Source organism: Mesocricetus auratus, unplaced genomic scaffold (genome assembly GCF_017639785.1).
Source record: "Mesocricetus auratus isolate SY011 unplaced genomic scaffold, BCM_Maur_2.0 Super-Scaffold_100003, whole genome shotgun sequence".
NCBI classification, from domain to species: Eukaryota; Metazoa; Chordata; class Mammalia; order Rodentia; family Cricetidae; genus Mesocricetus; species Mesocricetus auratus.
Genome location: NW_024429188.1, coordinates 47,437,180 through 47,458,691, shown reverse-complemented (window position 1 = coordinate 47,458,691; position 21,512 = coordinate 47,437,180). Strand labels below are relative to the sequence as shown.

Here is a 21,512-nt window from a genome sequence, read left to right as displayed (position 1 = left end):
TAGCTCTGGGTAGCCTGGAACTGGTCTTGAATCTGCTGTTTCTGTCTCCTGAGTGCTACGATTACAGTCATGCACCACCATACCTGGTCCTCTGGCCCCATCATTTCATTTTATTTTATTAAGTTTTACTTTATTTTATTTTATAAACCATATCTTATTATGTATCTCAGACTAACCTTAACCTCAAAATTCTCCTGCCTCAGCCTCCCAAGTGCTGAGATTTCAGGGGTGTGCCACTGTACGAGGCTTAGATAGTTATTTTTCTTTTTAATGTTGGCCTGGATGTTTTTTTAATTTAAATTAGAAACAAGCTCGTTTTACATGTCGATCCCAGTTTCCTCTCCCTCTCCTCCTCCCCCACTGGCCCCCTATCCCATCAAAGTCTGTCAGATCATTTGGAGCAGGGCCTAGGCCCTTCCCCATGTGTCTAGGCTGAGAAAATATCCCTCTATGCGGAATGGGCTCCCAAAGTTCATTCGTGTACTAGAGATAAAAACTGATCCACTACCAGAGGCCCCATGGGTTAACCAGACCTCCAAACTGACATCCATGTTCAGGGGGTCTGGAACAGCCCTATGCTGGTTTCCCAGATATCAGTCTGGGGTCCATGAGCTCCCCCTAGTTCAGACCAGCTGTTTCTGTGGGCTTCACAAGCCTGGTCTTGACCCCTTTGCTCATCACTCCTTCCTGTCTGCAACTGGGTTCCTTGAGTTCAGCTCACTGTTTAGCTGTGGGTGTCTGCTTCTGCTTCCATCAGTTATTGGATGAAGGCTCTAGGATGGCATATAAGGTAGGGCATCGATTATTGTTTAGATTGTTAGTTGGGGTCAACTTTGTAGATCTCTGGACATTCCCCTAGTGTCAGATTTCTCTTTAAACCTATAATGGCTCCCTCTATTATGGTATCTCTTTTTTTGCTCTCCTCTATATTTCCCCTGACTCAATCTTCCTGCTCCCTCATGTCCTCCTCTCCCCTCTTCTCCCCTTCTCTTTTTCCTAACTCCCTCTCCTCTCCCCCATACTCCCAATTAGCTCAGGAGATCTTGTCCCTTTCCCCTTCTCTGGGGACCATGTATGTCTCTCTTAGGGTCCTCCTTGTTTCCTAGCTTCTCTGGTGGTGTGGATTGTAGGCTGGTAATCCTTTGCTCTATGTCGAATAATCCATATATGAGTTAGTACATATCATGTTTGTCTTTTTGTGACTGGGTTACCTCTCTCAGGATGGTTTCTTCTAGTTCCATCTATTTGCCTGTGAATTTGGAGATTCCATTGTTTTTTTCTGCTTAGTAGTACTCCATTGTGTAAATGTACCACATTTTCTCCATTCATTCTTCAATTGAGGAGCACATAGGCTGCTTCCAGGTTCTGGCTAGTACAAATAATGCTGCTATTTTCAAGGTTGAACAGCTGTCCTTGTTGCATGAATGTGCATCTTTTGGGTATATGCCTAAGAGTGGAATTGCTGAATCTTGTGGTAGACTGATTTCCATTTTCCTGAGGAATCTCCATACTGCTTTCCAAAGTGGCTGCACGAGTTGGCACTCCCACCAGCAGTGGAGGAGTGTTCCCCTTTCTCTACATCCTCTCCAGCACAAATTGTCATTGATGTTTTTGATTTTAGCCATTCTGACAGGAGTAAGATGGTATCTCAGGGTTGCTTTTATTTGCATTTCCCTAATGGCTAAGGATGTTGAGCACTTTATGTGTTTTTCGGCCATTTTAGATTCCGCTATTGAGAATTCTCTATTTAGTTCTTTACTTCACCTTTTAATTGGATTATTTGGTGTTTTGGACACCTGCTTCTTGAGTTCTTTGTAAATTTTGGAGATGAGCCCTCTGTCAGATGTGGGGTTGGTGAATATCTTTTCCCATTCTGTGGTCTGCTTTTTTGTCTTGTTGACTGTCCTTTGCCTTACAGAAGCTTCTCAGTTTCAGGAGGTCCCATTTATTAATTTTCGATTTCAGTGTCTGTGCTACTGGTGTTATGTTCATGAACCAGTCTCCTGTACCAATTCGTTCGAGGGTGCCACCTATTTTCTCTTCTAAGAGATTTTTATTAAAAAGCATTTTCAGGTTTAAAATTAACAACTACTTCATCATGTCATTTTGTAGTAATGCTTCCAGATCCCTTCAAAGATTAGTGTTGCTTTCTTCTGTGAGACCCCAAAACTAATTATAGGTTTCTTACAGAAAAACTGTTTAATAACTTATTATAACTGTTTAATAAATTATTATAAATAATTTTGTTTTTAAATTATTTTACTCAATTTCACTTCAAAAAATCATGAAATTTATGTTTTATTGCAACCTTTAAAACAATACAAAGATCTTCTGCATTCTGGGATAATCAAAGGTAATAAATTGGTATAATAACTTTGGCATATTTTTTCTAAGAATCTCTCTTACTTGCTTGCTCTTGCTTTATCTCTCATTTTCTCCCTCCCTCTCTCTTCCTTGTGTATAGTGCTAGGGATAGAACCCAGGGCCTCTATCCTAGTTTACTTCTTTTTTTGGTGTTTTTGAGACAGGGTTTCTCTGTGGCTTTGGAGGCTGTCCTGGAACTCTCGTAGACCAAGCTGGTCTCGAACTCACAGAGATCCCCCTGCCTCTGCCTCCCGTGTGCTCGGATTAAAGGCATGTGCCACAACTGCCTGGCCCTAGTCTACTTCTAATGCAGTGATGAAACACCATGACCAAAAGCAACTTGAAGAGGAAAGGGTTTGTTTGGCTTATACATCCAGATCACAGTCCATCACTGATGGAAGTCAGCAGGATCTGAAGGCAGGAACTGGGAAGCAGGACTGAAGTAGAGGTCTTGGAGGAGTGCTGTATACTGGCTTTCTCATCATGGCTTGCTCTCCCACTTCAATCACAAATTAAGAACATACCTACAGGCCAATCTGATGGAAGCATTTTTTTAAGTTGAGGTTCCATTTTGCAGATCATCTTAATGTGTGTCAAATTGGGGTGGAAGAAAACTAGCAGAGCCTCACACATATTAGGCAAGCACTCTACCACTAAGCTGCATCCCTCACACTGAGAATAATTTTCTGTGTTGCCTTTTTTACACAGGTGTCTGGTTCGAATTATTCTTCCACAAGTTTCTCAAATGCCAGAATCTGAAAATAGGTAAGTTATTTTATGAGAAATGATGTATTTACCTTGGGAAAATTTAGAGTAGCTTTAAATGAAAGCCTATATTTAAAGATAGTTTGTGTAGTGGATGAAATTAATATACATTTTAACAAGTTCCTGGATTCATATTCTATGTGGTTATTAATGAGATATATAGCTTAGATAAGTTTCTTTTCTTATTATTTCTTTCCTTCAGTTTTTCCATTTGTAAAATGGAAATACCAGTGTATTCCTCATGGAGTTTCTGTAATCACTCAGCGAATTAATACATTTAAAAGATAAAAAATACAATCCACAGGGAAATAGTAAATATATGAGAGTACTTGGAAGTTTATAATCCTTTACATTTTGTATATTGCCTGATTATGTTATTGTATCTGTTCCCATTCAACAGTAGACTCAATAGTAATTTACAAAGATTCTGGTCCTTTATTGTCTCAGCTTGTATTATAGAAACACATTTTTCCTCACCATTTCCATGGTATAAGATGTCAAGAGCTGGGCCTGGAGAGGTAGCTCAGGGAATAAGAGCACTGTCTGCTTTCCCAGAGGTCCTGGGCTCAATTCCAAGCAGCATACATACGCATGATAGCTTATAACTGTCTTTAACTCCAGTTTCAAGGGATCCAACACTTTCACAGACATACATGCAGATAAACACGAATGCACATGAAATAAAGATAAGTAAAAGATATCAAGAGCTCAACAATTCATGGGAGGATTTTGTCATCAGTTATTCATTCATAAAATTCACTACCTCCTGATGAGTTGAGAGAAAACTTGGTTCAAGTTCTTGATTAAATATAACTTTTGGAAAATAGCACCCATCTCTTTATTCTATGCTAAGGCAAGAGCTCTGTAATAGACTATCTATTGCATGTTCTGCATCTATTTTCACAACTGGTAACACTATATTATTTTGACTAAATTCTGGGAGAAATATCGATCACTGAGATAACTTGGAATTGTAACTTGTTTTGTAAATTGTTTTGTCATAACACACAATTTGCCTAGGGATACACTGTAAAATTTACCTTTTCTTAACAGGCTTTATCAATCAAATAGAAGAGAACTCAATCTAAAGAATATGAGGCACTTAGAATTTGCATAATGACTACATTTTGACATTAACTTCTAGGCAGCACAGTAGTGGTAATGTGGTTATATTGTTTGAAGAAACATTATCTATCTCCAGGAGAAGCACCCTTGAAATATGTATGGGTGTGATGATGTGCTATCTGGAAATTTCTTCAAAATGATAGGGAGAAGTTGCAGATTTACAGTGGGATAAGATGGATAAGATATTGAAGCTGGGTGGTAGGCATATGGGAACTAAACATAACTTGTCTTTTTAACAGTGGTACAACTTTGAAATTATCAGCAATAAAACTCTTTTAAGGAGTAGGGGGGTCAGGATGTGGTGATATATTATTTATGATTTATTAAAGCTTACCTGAAGGTTCAGAAAGCAAAGTCAGGCACAAGCTATAGAAGCCAGGCACACACCTTTAATCCCAGCAACCAGAACTAGGATGTGGTGGTACACACCTTTAATCCTAGGACTCAGGATTAAGAGGTAGATGGGTCTCTGTGGGTTCAAGGCCATCCAGTTCTACACAGGATTGATCCAATCCTTAAGAGAAACAACTCATACAAAGATGATCTTAGCACCTGGGATCATACACCTTTAATCTCAGCATTAGGGAGGTACCTAAGACAGGAGCAATGTCTAAGTATCAAGCATTCATTCTCCAGCCACACCTCATCCCTGGTAGCTTGGCTGCTTTGCTTCCCTGATCTTCAGGTTGAACCCCAGTATCTGTCTCTGGATCTTCTATTTTTTTGTTTTACATCAATAAATTTAGAAGTAAACTTTAATAGCTGTGTAAAAGTCCTTTGATGGCTGGGAGTATTTGTATTTATCTTTGTATCCATGGGACCTAGCTTAGCATTAGGCAAACAGTTGCCACCCAGTGTATTTTAATGTCTGAACATCAGTGTCTTATGTTTTCTGTTGCTGTGATAAAACACTATGATGAACACAACTTATAGAAGAAAGTGTCTACTTAGGGCTTAAGTTTCCAGAGGTTATAGGCCATGGTAGTAGGGTGGAGGTAGCTGGCAGTGAGAGCTCACATCTTAAACCACAAACAGGAAGCACAGAGTGTACACACAATGGTGTGAGTCTTTTGAAACTTCAAAGCTGTCCCCTCAGTGTCATACTTCTTTCTGGAAGACCAGACCACCTAATCCTCCCCAAACAGCCACCAACTGTGACTAAGTATACAAATGCCCACATTACCACAATTACTGTTTTATAAGGTCTTCAGCATAGAACTTAAAAGTACTTCAATCCATATAACTGTAACACACAGTCAAACCGCACCCATTAATTCTAATTTGGAAGCGGGTAAAGGAGGAGGATATTGTATGTTATATTATTATTGTATTGTCTATACTATTTCTAAGTTATAGAGCATTAAAGTATATATTATTGACTCCAAATATGTATAGTAATGCAGAAGATCTATCATTTTTCCGGTAGATGTCAGCATTTGATATAATAAAAATTCAGCTAACTAGTAAAGAGGTTTTTAAAACACCTAATTCAATGAGGATATCCAATAGAATTGAATTTTACTGTACTGTCTCACTTACTTGTTCTGTTTACCTTACTGAGAACATACTTAATTTCTCTAAACTATATTTTCTCCTCTGTAAAACATAAGTGGACTACAGAGTTTTAAGTTCTTTTCTGTTTTAATATTTCTATGGTTTTAGATTAACAGTATGTTCTAGTTAGGGTTCCTATTGCTGAGATGAAACACCATGACCAAAAGCAAGTTGTTTATTGGGATTACACTTTCATGCCTCTGTTCATCATCAAAGGAGGTCATGACAGGAACTCTAATAGGGCAGGATCTTGGAGTCAGGAACTGATGCAGAAGCCATGGAGGTGCTGCTTACTAATTTGCTCTCCATAGCTTTCTCAGCCTGCTTTCTTATAGAACCCAGGATCACCAGCTCACGGATTGCACTACCCACAGTGGGTTGAACCTTCTATCATCAATCACTAATTAAGAAAAATTATTTTCTCAGTTGAGGTTCCTTCCTTTCAGATAAGTCTAGCTTGTGTAAAGTTGACATAAAACTGTCCCCCACACCGTGTCTGCACATTTTGTGCTTAGTTATTTAAAACAGTGTGCCTTTTATGTATGCTTTTGTGTCTTGGATCTTATTAATGATACATTTTTGTATGCATAGACCTTGTCGGAGCTGTTCTATATAGCCACCGAATTAAAGTAGTGAAGTTAACTTTGGCTTAGTTTAAATTCAAATTGATAAAAGTTTTCTATAAAGTTTCTATATATAAATTTCTATATATAAATGTAAGTTTTTAAGATTTGTCCCCAAGAAAGCATAAATATTAAGTAATAAATATTAAGTAATACTACTTCCTGACAGGGACTGGTTTTGATGTGCTTATGTGTGTGTCTGTGTGTATGCATGCCAGACAGAGAGACAGAGACACAGACAGAGACAGACAGACAGACAGAGAGAGAGAGAGAGAGAGAGAGAGAGAGAGAGAGAGAGAGAGAGAGAGAGAGAGAGAGAGAGAGAGAGCTAGCTATGTTGCTCAGGTTGAGCTTGAACTCACAATTTTTCTGCTGCAGTTTTACTGAACCCATGATTCCAAATGTAAGTCATCACTCCTGCCAAAAGCCAGTCTTATCCTATTTCTTGTAAATGTCCTTAATTGAGTTTCTTAGTGCTTCCATATTTATTCCTTTGATTGAGTTAAATGGTCTTCTGTTCTGTTAAATGCTTATTTTAGTTTCTTCTTTTGTCTTTGATTTTTTTTTTACTTTTATTGGCTCAAAACAGAATTTTGATAATATAGCAATGTGGAAAACAATGAGCTTCTTTATGATCTCATGATGCACATATATCATACTTTGATCTTCTTCATCTCTTGTTACTCTCTCCTAAATCCCCCTCCCACTGGCCTCTCATTTTATCTTCTAAAATAGTTACTGTTTTTTGTTTTGTTTTGAGACAGGGTTTCTCTATGTACCCCTGACTGCCCTGGAACTCACTGTGCACATGCACACGTGTGTGTGTGTGTGTGTGTGTGTGTGTGTGTGTGTGTGTGTGTGTGTGTATGTGTGTAACAATATTAATCAAAGAGAAAGAGGCTATCAACTTAAAAGTTGGGGTGCTATGGGAGGAGTTTGAAGGATGGAGGTGCTTGGGAGGGACTGTAGAGAAGGAAAGGAAGGAGGCAAAGTGATATAATTCTATTTAAATTAAGAATATATTTAAGAAAACAATTAAAAATAAACATAAGGGGGAGCAGTACCTGATAAGATATGGTTGTGCATGTCTTTAATTCCAGTATTCCAGAGGCAGAGGCATATAGATCTCTGTGAATTCAAGGCTAGTCATACCATATCATATCAGAGTATTTTCACTGCTCTTAGAAACTTCTGCCTTCTACCTAATTATCCCCCCCCCCTTGTCAACTCCTTACTACCTTCATAGTGTTATCTTGCATGGAGTCATGTAGATGCACTCATACAATATAGAAATTTTTCACATAATAAGCATTTACAATTCCTCTATGTTCTTTTTTTAATTTAGCTTTTTACACGTTTCTCCCAGCTCCCTCTCCCTCCCCTCCTCCCCCACAATTTCCCCAACACCCCACTCCATCTGCCCCTCTTTTATATTTTTATTTTTTATTTTTTTGGTTTTACGAGACAGGGTTTCTCTGTATTGTTTTGGAGGCTGTCGGTCCAGCCTGGCCTCGAACTCACAGAGATCCGCCTGCCTCTGCCTCCCGAGTGCTGGGATTAAAGGCGTGCGCCTTATTTTTGAAACACTTTTTATTACATATTTAAATTAGAAACAAGCTTGCTTCCCATGTCAGTCCCAGTTCCCTCTCCCTCCCCTCCATGCCCACTCCTCCCACCAACCCCCCTAACCCCCCACCCAATCCCCACTCCATTCCCCAGGGAGGATAAGGCCCTCCATGAGGGATCTCTAGAGTCTGTCATTTCATTCAAGGCAGGGCCTAGGCTCTCCCCCAAGTGTCCAGATAGAGAGAGCATCCCTCATTGTGGGATGGGCTCCCAAAGTTCATTTGTATACCAGGGCTAAATACTGATCTACTACCCAAAGCCCCATAGATTGCCTAAGTCTCCTCACTGACACCCACATGCAGGGGGTCTGGATCAGTCCCATGCTGGCCTCTCAGCCATCAGTCTGGGGTCCAAGAGCTCCCTCTTGTTCAGGTCAGCTGTTTCTCTGGGTTTCACCAGCCCAGTCTTGACCCCTTTGTTCATCACTCCTCCCTCTCTGTCACTGGGTTCCAAGAGTTCAGTTCAGTGTTTAGCTGTGGGTGTCTGCCTCTGCTTCCATCAGTCACTGGATGAAGGTTCTAGGATGGCATATAAGATAGTTGTCACACTCATTATCAGGGAGGGGCATTTAAGGTAGTCTCTCCACTATTGCTTAGTTTGCCAGTTGATGTCATCCTTGTAGATCTCTGGAAATCTCATTAGTGCCAGATCTCCCCTCAAACCTAGAATGACTCCTCTATGTTCTTTTATGACTGATAGTTCATATCATTTCAGCACTGAATGTACCACATCTGTTTTTCCATTCGTCCATTAATGGACATCTTGATTGCTTCTATTTTGAAAATGTATTAGCTGTTTTAGAAGGTGTTATAAGCATCTGTATGCAGGAATTTGCATAATATTAAGTTTTTAATTCCCTTCCCTCCTCTCTTCCCAGTTTCTGGGCCTGCCCCCTCAGTTTCCACCCTTTAATCCACCCCCAACTCTGTTTCTGTTTACAAAAGGGCAGGTCTCCCATGGATATCAAGAAAACATGGCAATCCAGGTTGTAACAAGATTAAACACCTCCCTGTGAATTAAAGCTGGGTAAGACGACCAGTATAAGGTCCCAAAAGCCAGCAAAAGAGGCAGAGAAATGCCCCTGTTCCCACTGTTAGGAGTCCTGCAAGAGGACTAAGCTGCATAACTGTAATATATATGCAGAGTGCCTAGGTCAGTCCCATGTAAGGGCTGTGGTTGTTGATTCAGTCTCTGTGAACCCCTATGAACCGAAATTAGTTGATTCTGTGAGTTTTCTTGTGATGTCCTTGACCCCACCCCCACCTCCTACAATCCTTCTTCCCCTTCTTCTTCAGGATTCTCAGATGATATGATAGCATATATAAGCAACCCCAAAAACTACCAGGAAATTTCTACAGCTGATGAACACATTTAGTCAAGTTGCTGGACACAAGATTAACTAAAAAAATTAGTAACTTTCCTACATACAAATGATTAATGGGGTGAGAAAGAAGTCAGAAAATCAACACCCTTTATAATAACCTCAAATAATATAAAATATCTTGGTGTAACTCTAACCAAGCAAGAGAAAGACCTGTATGATAAGATCTCTTTTTCTTTTTAACCAAAAAAATCTTACTTTTTAGAAGGAGCATTAAATTTAGCCACTGTGGTGAACCAGAATTTAGACAGCAATACTAGTCTAGTAAATACATCAGCTCTCATTTATATAGGGCATGGTGACATAGAAACAGAATGAGCTGGTCATATTTTATTAACCTGTGTTAATTATACTTATTAATAAGTTTATTGTGATATTTACACACATGTATATATCATACACTGATCATATCTACCCTTCCTTCTACTTTCTCCATTCTGTTTGTCCCCACACCACAGCCCCTTTCTAAATCCCCAATATTTCCTCTTCTACTCTCATGTCATTTTTTTCAATTTGTATATATGAGAGAAAATATATACTTATCTTTTCCATGTTTGATTTACTTTAGTTAATATGATGCCAGAATGGCTGTGAACTTACCTTGTAGCTCAGTCTGGCCTTGAACTCACAATGATCCTCCTGTTTCCACCTTCCAAGTCCTAGAATTACAGGCATGTGGCCCCATGCCCAGTCATAGATCTTTGGAGGACAGTTATCCAAGCCATCACACTATCTCTTCATTGTTCTAAGTAATCATGATGAAAAGCTTTGTATGAACACCGCTGATTATTTCCTTAAACTGGATTCTATCCTGGATTAAAGATTATGTACAAAAGAGGTTTGCTTGTTTGAGACAGGGTCTTACCAAATTACTCTCTTTTTTTGAGGCACAAATAAAAATAAATTTAGTGTTCAGTCAAGGCACTTAAACATATGAATCAAGGGCTTACACCATATAGTCTTTTGGTGCCCCCACGAGCATTTTGGCACCTTTGTGGAGAATCTTCTGCCTGAAGCTGAATGTATTTATCTCTGGACTCTCTATTCTATTCCATTCATCTTTGAGTCTATGTTTTATGCCAGTATCATGTCCATTTTATTACTATAATAGTATATTTTAAAGACAGTTAATGCCATGTTACTCTTTTTAGTCAAGAATTGCTTTTGACTCCAAATTCTTCCATGAGTCTACATGAATTTTAGGGTTTTTTCTCTATCTGTGAAGAGTATCATTGATCTTCAGATGGGGGTTTCATTAAATCTTTAGATCAAAGTAAGCTATCTCATTAGGCAATACAATTGCATTGACCTCAGTTTTGCCAGATGAAATGGAAATACAACTTGTCCCATGAGGACCTTAGGAATTATAACATAAAGAGTATAAAATAGCCAGGCTTGGTGGCTCATGCCTTTAATCCCAGCACTTGGGAAGCAAAGGTAGGAAGATCTATGTAAATTCGAGGCTAGCCTGGTCTATGTAGAAAGTTCCAGGACAGTTAGGACTACAAAGAGAGACCTTGTATTAAAAAAAAACAACTATAAGATAGTTATAGTTTCCTGCTTAGAGATAATCCTGTTTTCAGCACTTGTCATGGCAGATGTGATCCTGCAGAAACAAAAAACTGAGGTGATATGAAGGAAAGAAAAAACCCCACATAGTCTTCATATCAGTATTTGATCCCTTAGGAAGAACTGTATTTATGCCAACATCCTTCCCAGTCTCTTTCTCTCAGTTCACTAGAAAGCAGAGGAGTTTATCTATTGGGGATACTCCCTTGGTGTCCCCCCATATCTTGCACACTTATCAAGATTTGCAAGCCAGCCAAATCCCACTCAGTATTCTTAATCTCATCACTTTATATTTTTAAGTTTAGCTTCCATCAGGATTTCATCAACTAGCTTCGATTTCATTGACAGCTTTTGTTTTCCAGTACTAAGAGTGGGAGCATTTTCCAGTCAGACAGTATTTATTTTATAAATCATTTAGATAAAAGATATACAACTTTTTACATAAAGTCTGAACCTTATGTTTTAGGCAGGTGCTCTACCCCTAAGCTGTATCCCCAGCCTTATCCCCCACTGTTTTAAGCAACCATTGTTTAAATTGCCTGTTCTGCCTCTCTATTACTCAGAGGAAGACATCTATTTGACCATTGTTAGTTGGTGAGGATTATAAAATGTGATTTTTTTTAATCTGAAGGAATGTGACTCAGCATCTCACACCAACATAATATATTCTGTTCTAGTTATTTTATATCATAGTGAGCATTTTTATACATCACTAGGCAAGCAGAGCAGCTCAGTTTAGAGTTACTCTCTGTTCCTATTAAGACTGTCAGCATCAATCCAATCTGCTAGCTATTCTCAGGACCTTCTTCAACTGTTGTCTCTTATTAGAAAACAGAACAATGGTGGGCATTTTGTACCTTGGAGGATATAAAAAAGGTTGTATCAATGCCAAGCCTCTCTATGCATTATATCTACTTATACAATGGTTTACATATGCAATCATTTCTTACTAATTTTAATTTCCTTATGGATACAATGAGCCAACTCTCTGGGAATTAGAGCCATTATAAATTCCAATGGTAACTTGTACTAAGCACAAACCAGCTGCTGCTTTATACCTGAGTGGTCATGTGACCACCCAGGTAGGTGTCAAGTTCCTTGTTCCTTGCCCTTTCATCTTTTCTCTATTCAAACCGTATTCCTATGAGCCAGCACTGCCTAACAAATACCTGTCCTGATTCCAGTGCCAACAAAAACACCATTAAGTCCAACCTCACAAGTGAAAGGGCTCAGCCCTACAAAACTGTCCCTACTTCACATGCCTATGCAAATCCAAGCCTCATATATTTCTGATTGGCCCAAACAGGAAATCCAATGTCCCCTTTTCCATATTCAATAAGTTTCTAGATTTACTTGCAGTACTCAGAGAAACACTTGACTTAGTTTACAGTTTACTATAAATTGTTAATTTAGGAAGATCCAGATGAAACATGTAAATGAGCCAATATAGGGTGTTCTTGCCCTCTCCAGGCTAACCATAATCCTAGTACTTCAATGTGTTCAACAGTCTAGAAGTTCTTTTGGCCAACTTTTAACTGAATTGTCTTCTTGTTGAGTCTTACAAATTCTTTATATACTTTAGATGTCAGTTCTTTATCTGATATGTCTTTTTCAGGTATTTTCTACTAATCTCTGACTTGTCTTTTTGTTGTCTTGATAATGTATTTTGAAAAATAGGAGTTTTTTTATTTTAAGGTGGTCTAGCTTATCAAGTATTGTTCCTGTATACCATGCATTGTTGTTGGTTGTTTTTTACTCTTTACTCTTAGTTCTTTACTCTTTGGCTCTTTTGGGTGGCTGTCACCCAGCTCCCAAATAAATTACACATCTTATTCTTACTTATGAATGCCTGGCCCTAGCTTGGCTTGTTTCTAGATAGCTTTTCTTAAATTATCACATCTCCATTTTTCCTCTGGGCTTTTATCTTTCTCTATTTCTGTATGCCTTTATTTACTCCTTTCTCTGTGACTTGCTATGTAGCTGGGTGGCTGGTCCCTGTATTCCTCCTCCTTCTCTCACTCCTAAATCTTTTTGCTCCCAGATTTCTCTTCCTATTTATTCTCTCTGCCTGCCAGCCCTGCCTATCCTTTCCTTCCAAGTTATTGGCCATTCAGCTCTTTATTTGACTAAATCAGGTGTTTTAAACAGGCAGAGTAACACAGTTTCACAGAGCTAAACAAATGCAACATATCTTTGCATCATTAAACAAATGTTTCGCAGCATAAACAAATGTACTGCATCTTAATATTAAACAACATTTCCCCTTTTGTCTAAAAAAGTTAAACTTTAACATAGTAAAACTGTTTACAACAAAATCAGTTACCACGTAAGACTTACATTTGCAATATAAAGTCCATTTATATTTAGCAAATTCAGAGATAATACTCCATTATCTATCTTATCTTAGTGATTCTGAAGTTTTATACCTAACTTGTTTTCTATCATAGCTAAGGAAAACTATAACTAATTATTTAGTCTTTAGCTACATCAAATACCCAGAAGGATATAGTATCTGAATAAATAGGAAGTTCATTGCAAGCAACTTCTAAAACTCTAGAAATGGCAGATATATGATTCCCTGGACAGTCATCCAAAGTTTCTCTGCAATGTTGGGGCATCCATCTTTGGCCTACAGGCCTAGAGTATCTGGCAGACTTTTCAGTGAAGCAGGAAATTTGTATTGGAAAAATTTATCAGTTGCTTTCCTCGGTGTCTTGCAAAATGTCTGGCAGACTCTTATGTGAAGCAGGAACCCTGCATGACTGCCCCACCTTATTTTTGTAAAGTTCAACAGTCACTGTCCTGTGGGTCCTGCATGTCCAGTTTATACAGCTTACTTTCAAGCAGTCAAGGCAAAAGCAGTTTCTTGCCCACATGGCTAACCTTGCCACAATGAAAGCAAAGTCCTGTGGAGTTTCTATGAAATGAATTGGTGCTGCCAGTAGCAGATGTGTCTCATTGTCATGAAAAGTCCTATGGTAACAAAACATTTTAATGCCATATTCTATAGGTATCTGAAGTGTTTGAAGAAAGAACATTTATATATCTAAAATATATCACTCTATGAGCTTAAAAACATGCCTAATGTGACTACGAGTCTGATCACCATAGATTAACTACTAACTTCATTTCTACATTGCACTTTTAAATGAGCTGCATATTCACAATACCCCAAACGAAAGTAGAAACATATATACAGTGGAACAAAAATAATTTTAAATTTGTATCAGTAAACTGTATTCCCCTAAATGATAACAAACATTCATAACCCACCAAATAACTAACAGCCTCCCACACCCTTCTTGGGAAGGTGGGCATAGTGTTCTCCAAACTGCTTCCTGTTGTCTGTGGGCGAAGACATCTCTAGAGGTCCCTGAGAAAATGGCCAACTCCTGGCAAGACCAGCTATAACCTTTGTTGATATAGATCTCTGTCAAGATTCAGCATGTCTCCCTTGATTAAACCTGATCCATATTATTCCTAAAGGAATCTACAGCCTCTTGTCTCCTGTAGGAACAAAAGCAAAATCTCTTCTCCAAAGCACTTTTTGGTTTTCATTTGACAAATATATTTTTGGCTTCTTTTTAAAAGTTAAGATAGCCATGAAGTATCTAAGTTGGTTCAATTTTGCAGTCCTGTTCACAAGTCCATGTTTTCCAGCAGTTATTTGCTCATCAGCATTCAAAAAATTCAAAATCAGCAGTGTTTCCCATCTTTTGTGACTTTTTTCTTTATATTACTTTTACTGTCTCATTTCTTTCTATGACTGTCTGTGCCCATATTCTTCCTTACAACACATTATGATCACAGTTTCCCCTTCCCATCTCCTCCCAGATGCTCCCAATCTCCCTACCTACAACTTTGTTCTCTCTCTCTTTTGAAAACACACAAGCAAATAAACACCCAACAAATCAGAATATATATGAAAAACAAAACAAAAACAAAAACACGAGAAACAAACACTACAAACCCCATAAAAACACAAAATAAGAAACCATAACATACAAGCAAAAGGCCAGTAAGATTTTTTTAAAAATAGTACCCAAACAAAGCAATATGAGACACAAAAAATTACAGCACCATTGATTTCATTTTCTGTTGGTATCTATTGCTAGGCATGGGGCCTTACCCTAAATGTGGTTTATATATACCATGAGATCCCATTGGAGAAATCTAATTTTGCCTTTGCAAGCAGTTGACAATTGGAGATTACTTTTTGGCTATAAATGGGAAGAGGTATTCAGTTTCCTCTCTCAACTCTGGGGGAATTGTCTGGCTTGAACCTGTGCATGCTGCCCCAGGTTCTGTGAGTTCATACGTGCATAAGTCATCAGTCTTGTTGTGTCTGGAAGGCAAGGTTTTCTTGGAGTCATCCATCCCCTCTGGCTCTTATAATCTTTCCATCTTCTCTTTCCGCATAGTTCCTTGATTCCCGAGGGGAGAATTTTGATGAAGATAACCTATTTAAGACTGACTGTTCCAAAGTGTCTCACTCTTTGTCCCTTGTCCAATTATGGATCTCTGTGTTTGTTCCACTCTACAGCAGAAAGAAGCTTCTCTAATGATGGTTGAGGAAAACACAGATCTATGGGTGTAGCAGAATGTCATTGGGAGGCATTTTACTGCTACATTACTTTAGTAGAAAAGTAGTGTTTGATTTTCCCCTAGTCACATCATGTACCTAGTTTCACACACCCAAGAAGTGTCAGGAATGGATTCTATCTCGTAGAATGAGCCTTGAATCCAATCAAATAGTGGTCGGTTACTTGCACAATGTTTATTCCATTATTGCGCTAGTGTATCATGCAGGTATATCACCACTGTACATCACAAGGTTTGTAGCTGAGTTGGTGAAGGCTCTAGTGAGGTACCAGCTCAACTTCTCTGTGTTCAGGACATAGTATCCTGAAATATTTCAAAAATGATTCATTTCCCCATCCTTGCCAGAAACATGAAAAGATTTTTCTCAAGTGCCTACTGTGAGTACCTGGCTAAGCTACAGAGCTGAATTTTGTGAAGTGTTGAGGCCTCCTTTATGACTGGAGTTTTTAGTTCTAAGACTTGTCCAGGATAAACATCCAGTGATTTGTCAACCATAGTCCATCTTTTCTCACTAAGACTTTAGTCCCCACAGTCATTTCCAGGCCCAAGTCTTTGCTCTATATATCACCCTATTCATCTGTCCCACCTCAACAGTCTTTTGGGCAGTAACTTGACCTTATTCCTCACTACTGTTAAGGAGTCGAGAAGAGTTGTTGATTTTTCAGTATGTTCTACTTTTTACTTGTTATGTCAGAATGTCAACTTCCAGTCTCCTAAAAATATAATGGGAAGCCAAAATCCTTTGCTAAAATTTGTTAACCTCTTAAACAAACTTGACAGAATGCTAAAAGATCAGGGTAGAAGACTTGACTTTGTCACTAACCATGTCACCTTATATAAACCATTCCCTGATACAAGGTATACTTATTCAACTGTAAAATGAGGAGTTTTATTAGATAAGTGATTTTTTCTCAGAATATTGGAAATTATGTGGCATGTCCTTAAAGAGAAGGTTCCAGTCTACCATCTATTCTTGCTTCATTCAGAGCACATTCATTTTTTTCTGTGCTGGAGACAGAAACTATAGCATCTCATTTGAGGCAAGTATTCCATCACTGAGCACACCATCAGCCTTACTTTTTTCAGACATTAAATTTCTGTACAATTTTACCTAAGACAGAGATTCAAATTCCTGTCCTAAAACAAGCAAAACAAAAACAAAACAGAAAAACAACAAAACAAAACACACAGAGAGAAAAAACAGGGCTTGGAGAGATAGTTTAACAATTAAGAGCTTTTGTTGTTCCCGCAGAGGACCCAGGTTCAGTTCCCAGTACCCACATCACAGCTCACAACCATCTGTAACTGTAGTTCCAGAGGATCTAATGTGCTCTTCTGGCCTCTATAGGTACTGCACACATGTGCTGCACATACATACATGCAGGAAAACACATATACTCATAAAGCACATAAATCTTTAAGAGGGAACCAGAGCTTATAAATCACAAATATGCTCCCAAATATGAAACCTTATCAGGCATTGAAATTGTTTGCTAAGAACAGGAGTTAAAAATAGAGAGAAAAACTTTGAGGACACTGGTTATGAGTAACCATATTTTATAGTGGAGGATGTGTGTTGAAGTCACAGATTATCATTGAACTAGAAACTACACATTTGTGTCATTTTTCACAGACACAAGTAGTGTTTCTCTTTAACTATTTTCTACAGTAAATTTTTAGAACATTAAAAACTCCCTTTTCTTAAATTTTTAGAAAGAAAGAAATGGATAGACTTTTGACTTACTTGAATACAGGTAATTATGTTTTTACTTATTTTCAGTTTTTCATCTTGCCTCTTTCCTCTGTTGATTTCTCCAAATATATTGAACATCCTGACTCTAATATATTTCAGTTAGAATTCATGCTCATTATTAATGTTTACCACAGGACCTATTTTAGTTTTTTAAACACTTCTTTAAACTAGTATCTGGCAACATCACATTCTTTTTACCAGTACCATGCTTTCTTTGGTGGTGTTCCTTTTACTCAAAAGATATGCCATTTCTGAATACACCCAAAAATCTGTATCTTAGAAACTTTAATCTACTTATTGCAATAGTTGAATTTTATACTCAAATACAGGATTATAAACATGGCAAAATGGCTCAAAGCCAAAGCTTTTCAAATGAAGAAAACTTTTCTGGTTGGTATTTTTTTCTGAGAAGAGCATGGGGTAAGTAATAAGTGCTTTCTGGTGATGATGGCATGTTCTGGTTCTCTATTGTACTTACTGTGGGAGCTAAGTAAATATTATGCCAGCCTACCGATACCATGAATTATTTTAGGGTGTTTTGTTTGGTGCTGGAGATTGAATCCAGGGATTCATGCATACTAAGCATCATTTTAGTATTTTGATTATTATTCCCATTCTGTATTCCATGTGCCTCAAGTAGTGAATAATTGTAATAATTAAATTTATAATTCTCTCTAAGGATATGTTTGTTCCCTCAAAGTTTGAGTTAATGCCTTCATGGAACATAGTAATACCTTTTCTCACTTAGATTATTTTTCATATGCAACCATATACATATATACAGAAATGACCTTTATAGATTCGTACCGTGTTTGAAGGTTGATTAAGAACTTTCTAGCATATAAGATAAATATCCCATTTTTCTATTTGATACAGCACTCCTGAAGTTTTCTCAGTATTTTGATGAAGATACTTCAACTTTGGATTCTAGGGTTAATGATGCCAATTGGTTCAGAAAAATAGGTAAAAGTTAAATCTGTGGGCGTGGAAAACTTTGTGGTATAATAGAATCAGAGGTGGGTTCACAGACTCTTGCTATTGCTTCTGAAACTCTGGTATACATACATAACTTGCTTAATCTTGGTTTCATTGTGTGTAAAATATAAATGCAGAATCTCTTATGTAGGATGATTTTTTATTAAGGATTTCATATGAAACTGTTTTATCTCACACATAACCAAGTATTTCATACTTACTTTCTTTTCTATGGAGAATGATCAAAAAACAAAATGATGAATTATAACTTTACTTCCCCAAATTATTTTTTCTAAACATGCTCTAGAAAGCTGAACTTATTCTCTGATGTGATCCACCTAAAACAAACTGTGTGCAACAATATGGATACATCTCAGAAATGTATTATTGAACAAAAAGAGCCAAGCATTAAAGAGTACATAATACATGATTCAGTTTATACACAGTTTTAAAAAATGCAAAACTGATTTACTGTTAAGAATTAAAATAGTGGTCTGTTTAGGAGGTAAGAAATCATTTTCTCCCTCCTTTTTCTCCCTCCATTTCCCATCCCACAAACATCTCACTCCCTTTCAAATTCATGGCCTGTTTCTTTAATTGTTACTATTACGGATAGATTAGATAGATAGATGGATGGATGGATGGATAATTATGGATAGATTAGATAGATAGATGGATAGATAGATAGATAGATAGATAGATAGATAGATAGATTTAGTACTGAGAATTCTTTTTGTATGCCTCAAACTTTAAAAAATTTAAACAGTACCTCATGTGCAATTGACTTAGAATGGATGGTTAGAAGTAATAGCAATCTCTAAATTTCTGGGCAAAACAATTCTCCATAAACATAAAGTTAATTTATTTTTCTCATAACAAATAGTTTATTGACCTATTTAATTTATTTTTAATTAATTTTAAATTAAAATTTCAGTAAACTATAATTAATCCCAAGAACCCCTTTAACAGTATATACATATTATCATTGAAAATGTTGACAGTATAGATTATGGTGATACAGACTAAATAGTTGACACAATTATATTTTCACAATTATATTATTCATCTTTACTTTCAGCTTGGAACTTAGCTTTGCAGTCTGAGAAGGATCTAGAGACAATGAAAACCTTTTTCATGGTTTCTTATAAGGTAAATTTCATCACATTCATTATAGAGCCCAAAGTTCTGCCATTATGGAACTATTCCTTTGTCTTTGTCAGGATCTGAGAGTTCCAGAGTTCTATATTAAAACAGAAGTATCTTTAGAATGGACATGCCCCAATGTTAGCAGCTACCAACACATTAGGAAAGGTCACACAAATATGTCTGTAGAAATGTAATATAAGAACCGATGAACAACAGGGCTTGAAAAGGGATATGAGACATTTGAGTCTCCTTTATTTTTTCTTTTTTGCCTAGAGAAGGTTGTATATGTAAGAATTTGTGAATTTGTTATTATTCATTTAAGCATTTAAAAACAGACATTTGTCTCCAAAGTAGATATTAAAAAGTTAGAAAGAGGTTACCTCATCTGCATTTAGAAGTATCACAGGCTGACAAATTGAGACCAATTAAATGTTCAGAATTTTAGAGCTGGAATGAACTGAAGAGCACAGCTCCCTCACCTTAAGTAACCTGAGACCTAAAGGGACTGGACAACTTAAATGTTATTTATTCAGTGAAGGTCATGACTGTTATCCCTAAATGTTTGGGAGATGAAGAAAGTCTTTGGAGGGCTGGGGATGTTACTCAGTGGTAGAATACCCATTTAGTATGTACAAGGTCCTAGGCTCAATCCCAAGTCCCAGTATAAAAAGCCTGAAAGTTTATGTATAAATGCAGGTTTAATTAGATGGCATAAGTCCATTTCAGTTTTGACATTTATGGTAATGCTTGTATAAGAATGACATGGAGACATCAAAGTGGCTTAGCATTTTATTATAGTAAAAAGCTCAGAGTATTTCCTAAAACTAGAGGACAAGGTTTAATGATGAGGTTATGTTTAATGCCTGTCAGGATTTGACATTGTCCCCTTCAAACATAACAATTTAAGTACTGATTTGAGCTCTGTTTCGTACAAAGGAAAAACTACTTCCCAGGGGGAAAATCACCTATAAATGACAGCATCACCCAAGAAGTAAATTACTAGATAGGCATTCAGGGCCAAATGACAGTACTTGTCACTGAGAAAAAAACAGAAGAGAAGCCTTTTATCTCTAGGAAGGTACTAAAAACAATGAAAAGTAATGTAAAATTAAAACTGTAAATCAGCTTGATAGTCTATATCATTTTTATGGCAACGTGTGGTTTTCCAGCAGAATTTTCTCATTCAGACAAGATGTTGCTGATTTTGATTCTGATGTGTTCACCTGACAGAATTCTCAGTATTCATTGACGTTCTGGTTATTTCTTATCAGCTGTCCCTTTTTTGTCCTTCTGATCAAGGACTACTGATTGCACAGAAAACATGTTTACTTGTAGCAGCTGCAGTTGATCTAGAGCAAGGAAGAAAAGCTACAACAACTTCCGAACAGGTAATGTTCAATCTTCAAAGAACAGATGAGGGTTAAATATGCTGTTTGGTATATTTATTTCCCTGACACCTTTATTTTTATTCCCCTTTAGGAAATCTTTTCCTCCATTCCAGAAGCATCTTGATTTCAAAGTTTTATAATAGTTAATTCCTTCCTAAGCAAGGTTACATTTGGTTTAGCCTCTTCTTTTTAGATGCTCTTTCTCATGGACTAGTCATTCCTAGTCTGTTACTAGTATTTATCTTCATTGTTTCTCTGTGGTTATATATGACCCATGAAAGTGTTTCCTCTACTTTTGTTTTCTTCCACACATTTGCTATAGAGGAACTCATCTGTTTCTAAAGTTTTGATATCCAAGTGAATCAATTTCATTAGCTTGTTTTTCTTTACTCAATTACATTTGCTTAAATATGTTAGACATAAGTCTAACAAGACATATCTCTTATCTTACATTTGCCTGAATTAAGTCTATTCTCAATTCCTTTCTTGATTTTGATGATACATACTATCAAATTATAAACCACAGGACCTCAAGCTCATGGAAGTTCTCCTGCCTCATCTTCTCTGAGATTACAAATGTTAACCATCACACCTGCCTCCACTCTTAAACCTATCTCTTTAGAAGCTACCAGCATTATCAT

At 37.3% G+C, this 21,512-nt stretch overlaps 1 protein-coding gene across 1 annotated transcript in view; it reads left to right on the top strand.

The window, feature by feature from the left end:
• Tex11 (testis expressed 11) overlaps positions 1 to 21,512 on the top strand; it is a 264,024-nt gene that overhangs the window by 158,673 nt on the left and 83,839 nt on the right. Inside the window, exons 20-24 of the mRNA XM_021233615.2 lie at positions 3,073 to 3,129; positions 17,323 to 17,363; positions 18,239 to 18,325; positions 19,416 to 19,486; positions 20,755 to 20,876. Of these exons, the coding sequence (XP_021089274.1) occupies positions 3,073 to 3,129; positions 17,323 to 17,363; positions 18,239 to 18,325; positions 19,416 to 19,486; positions 20,755 to 20,876 (378 nt within the window). The remainder of the gene's footprint in view (positions 1 to 3,072; positions 3,130 to 17,322; positions 17,364 to 18,238; positions 18,326 to 19,415; positions 19,487 to 20,754; positions 20,877 to 21,512) is intronic.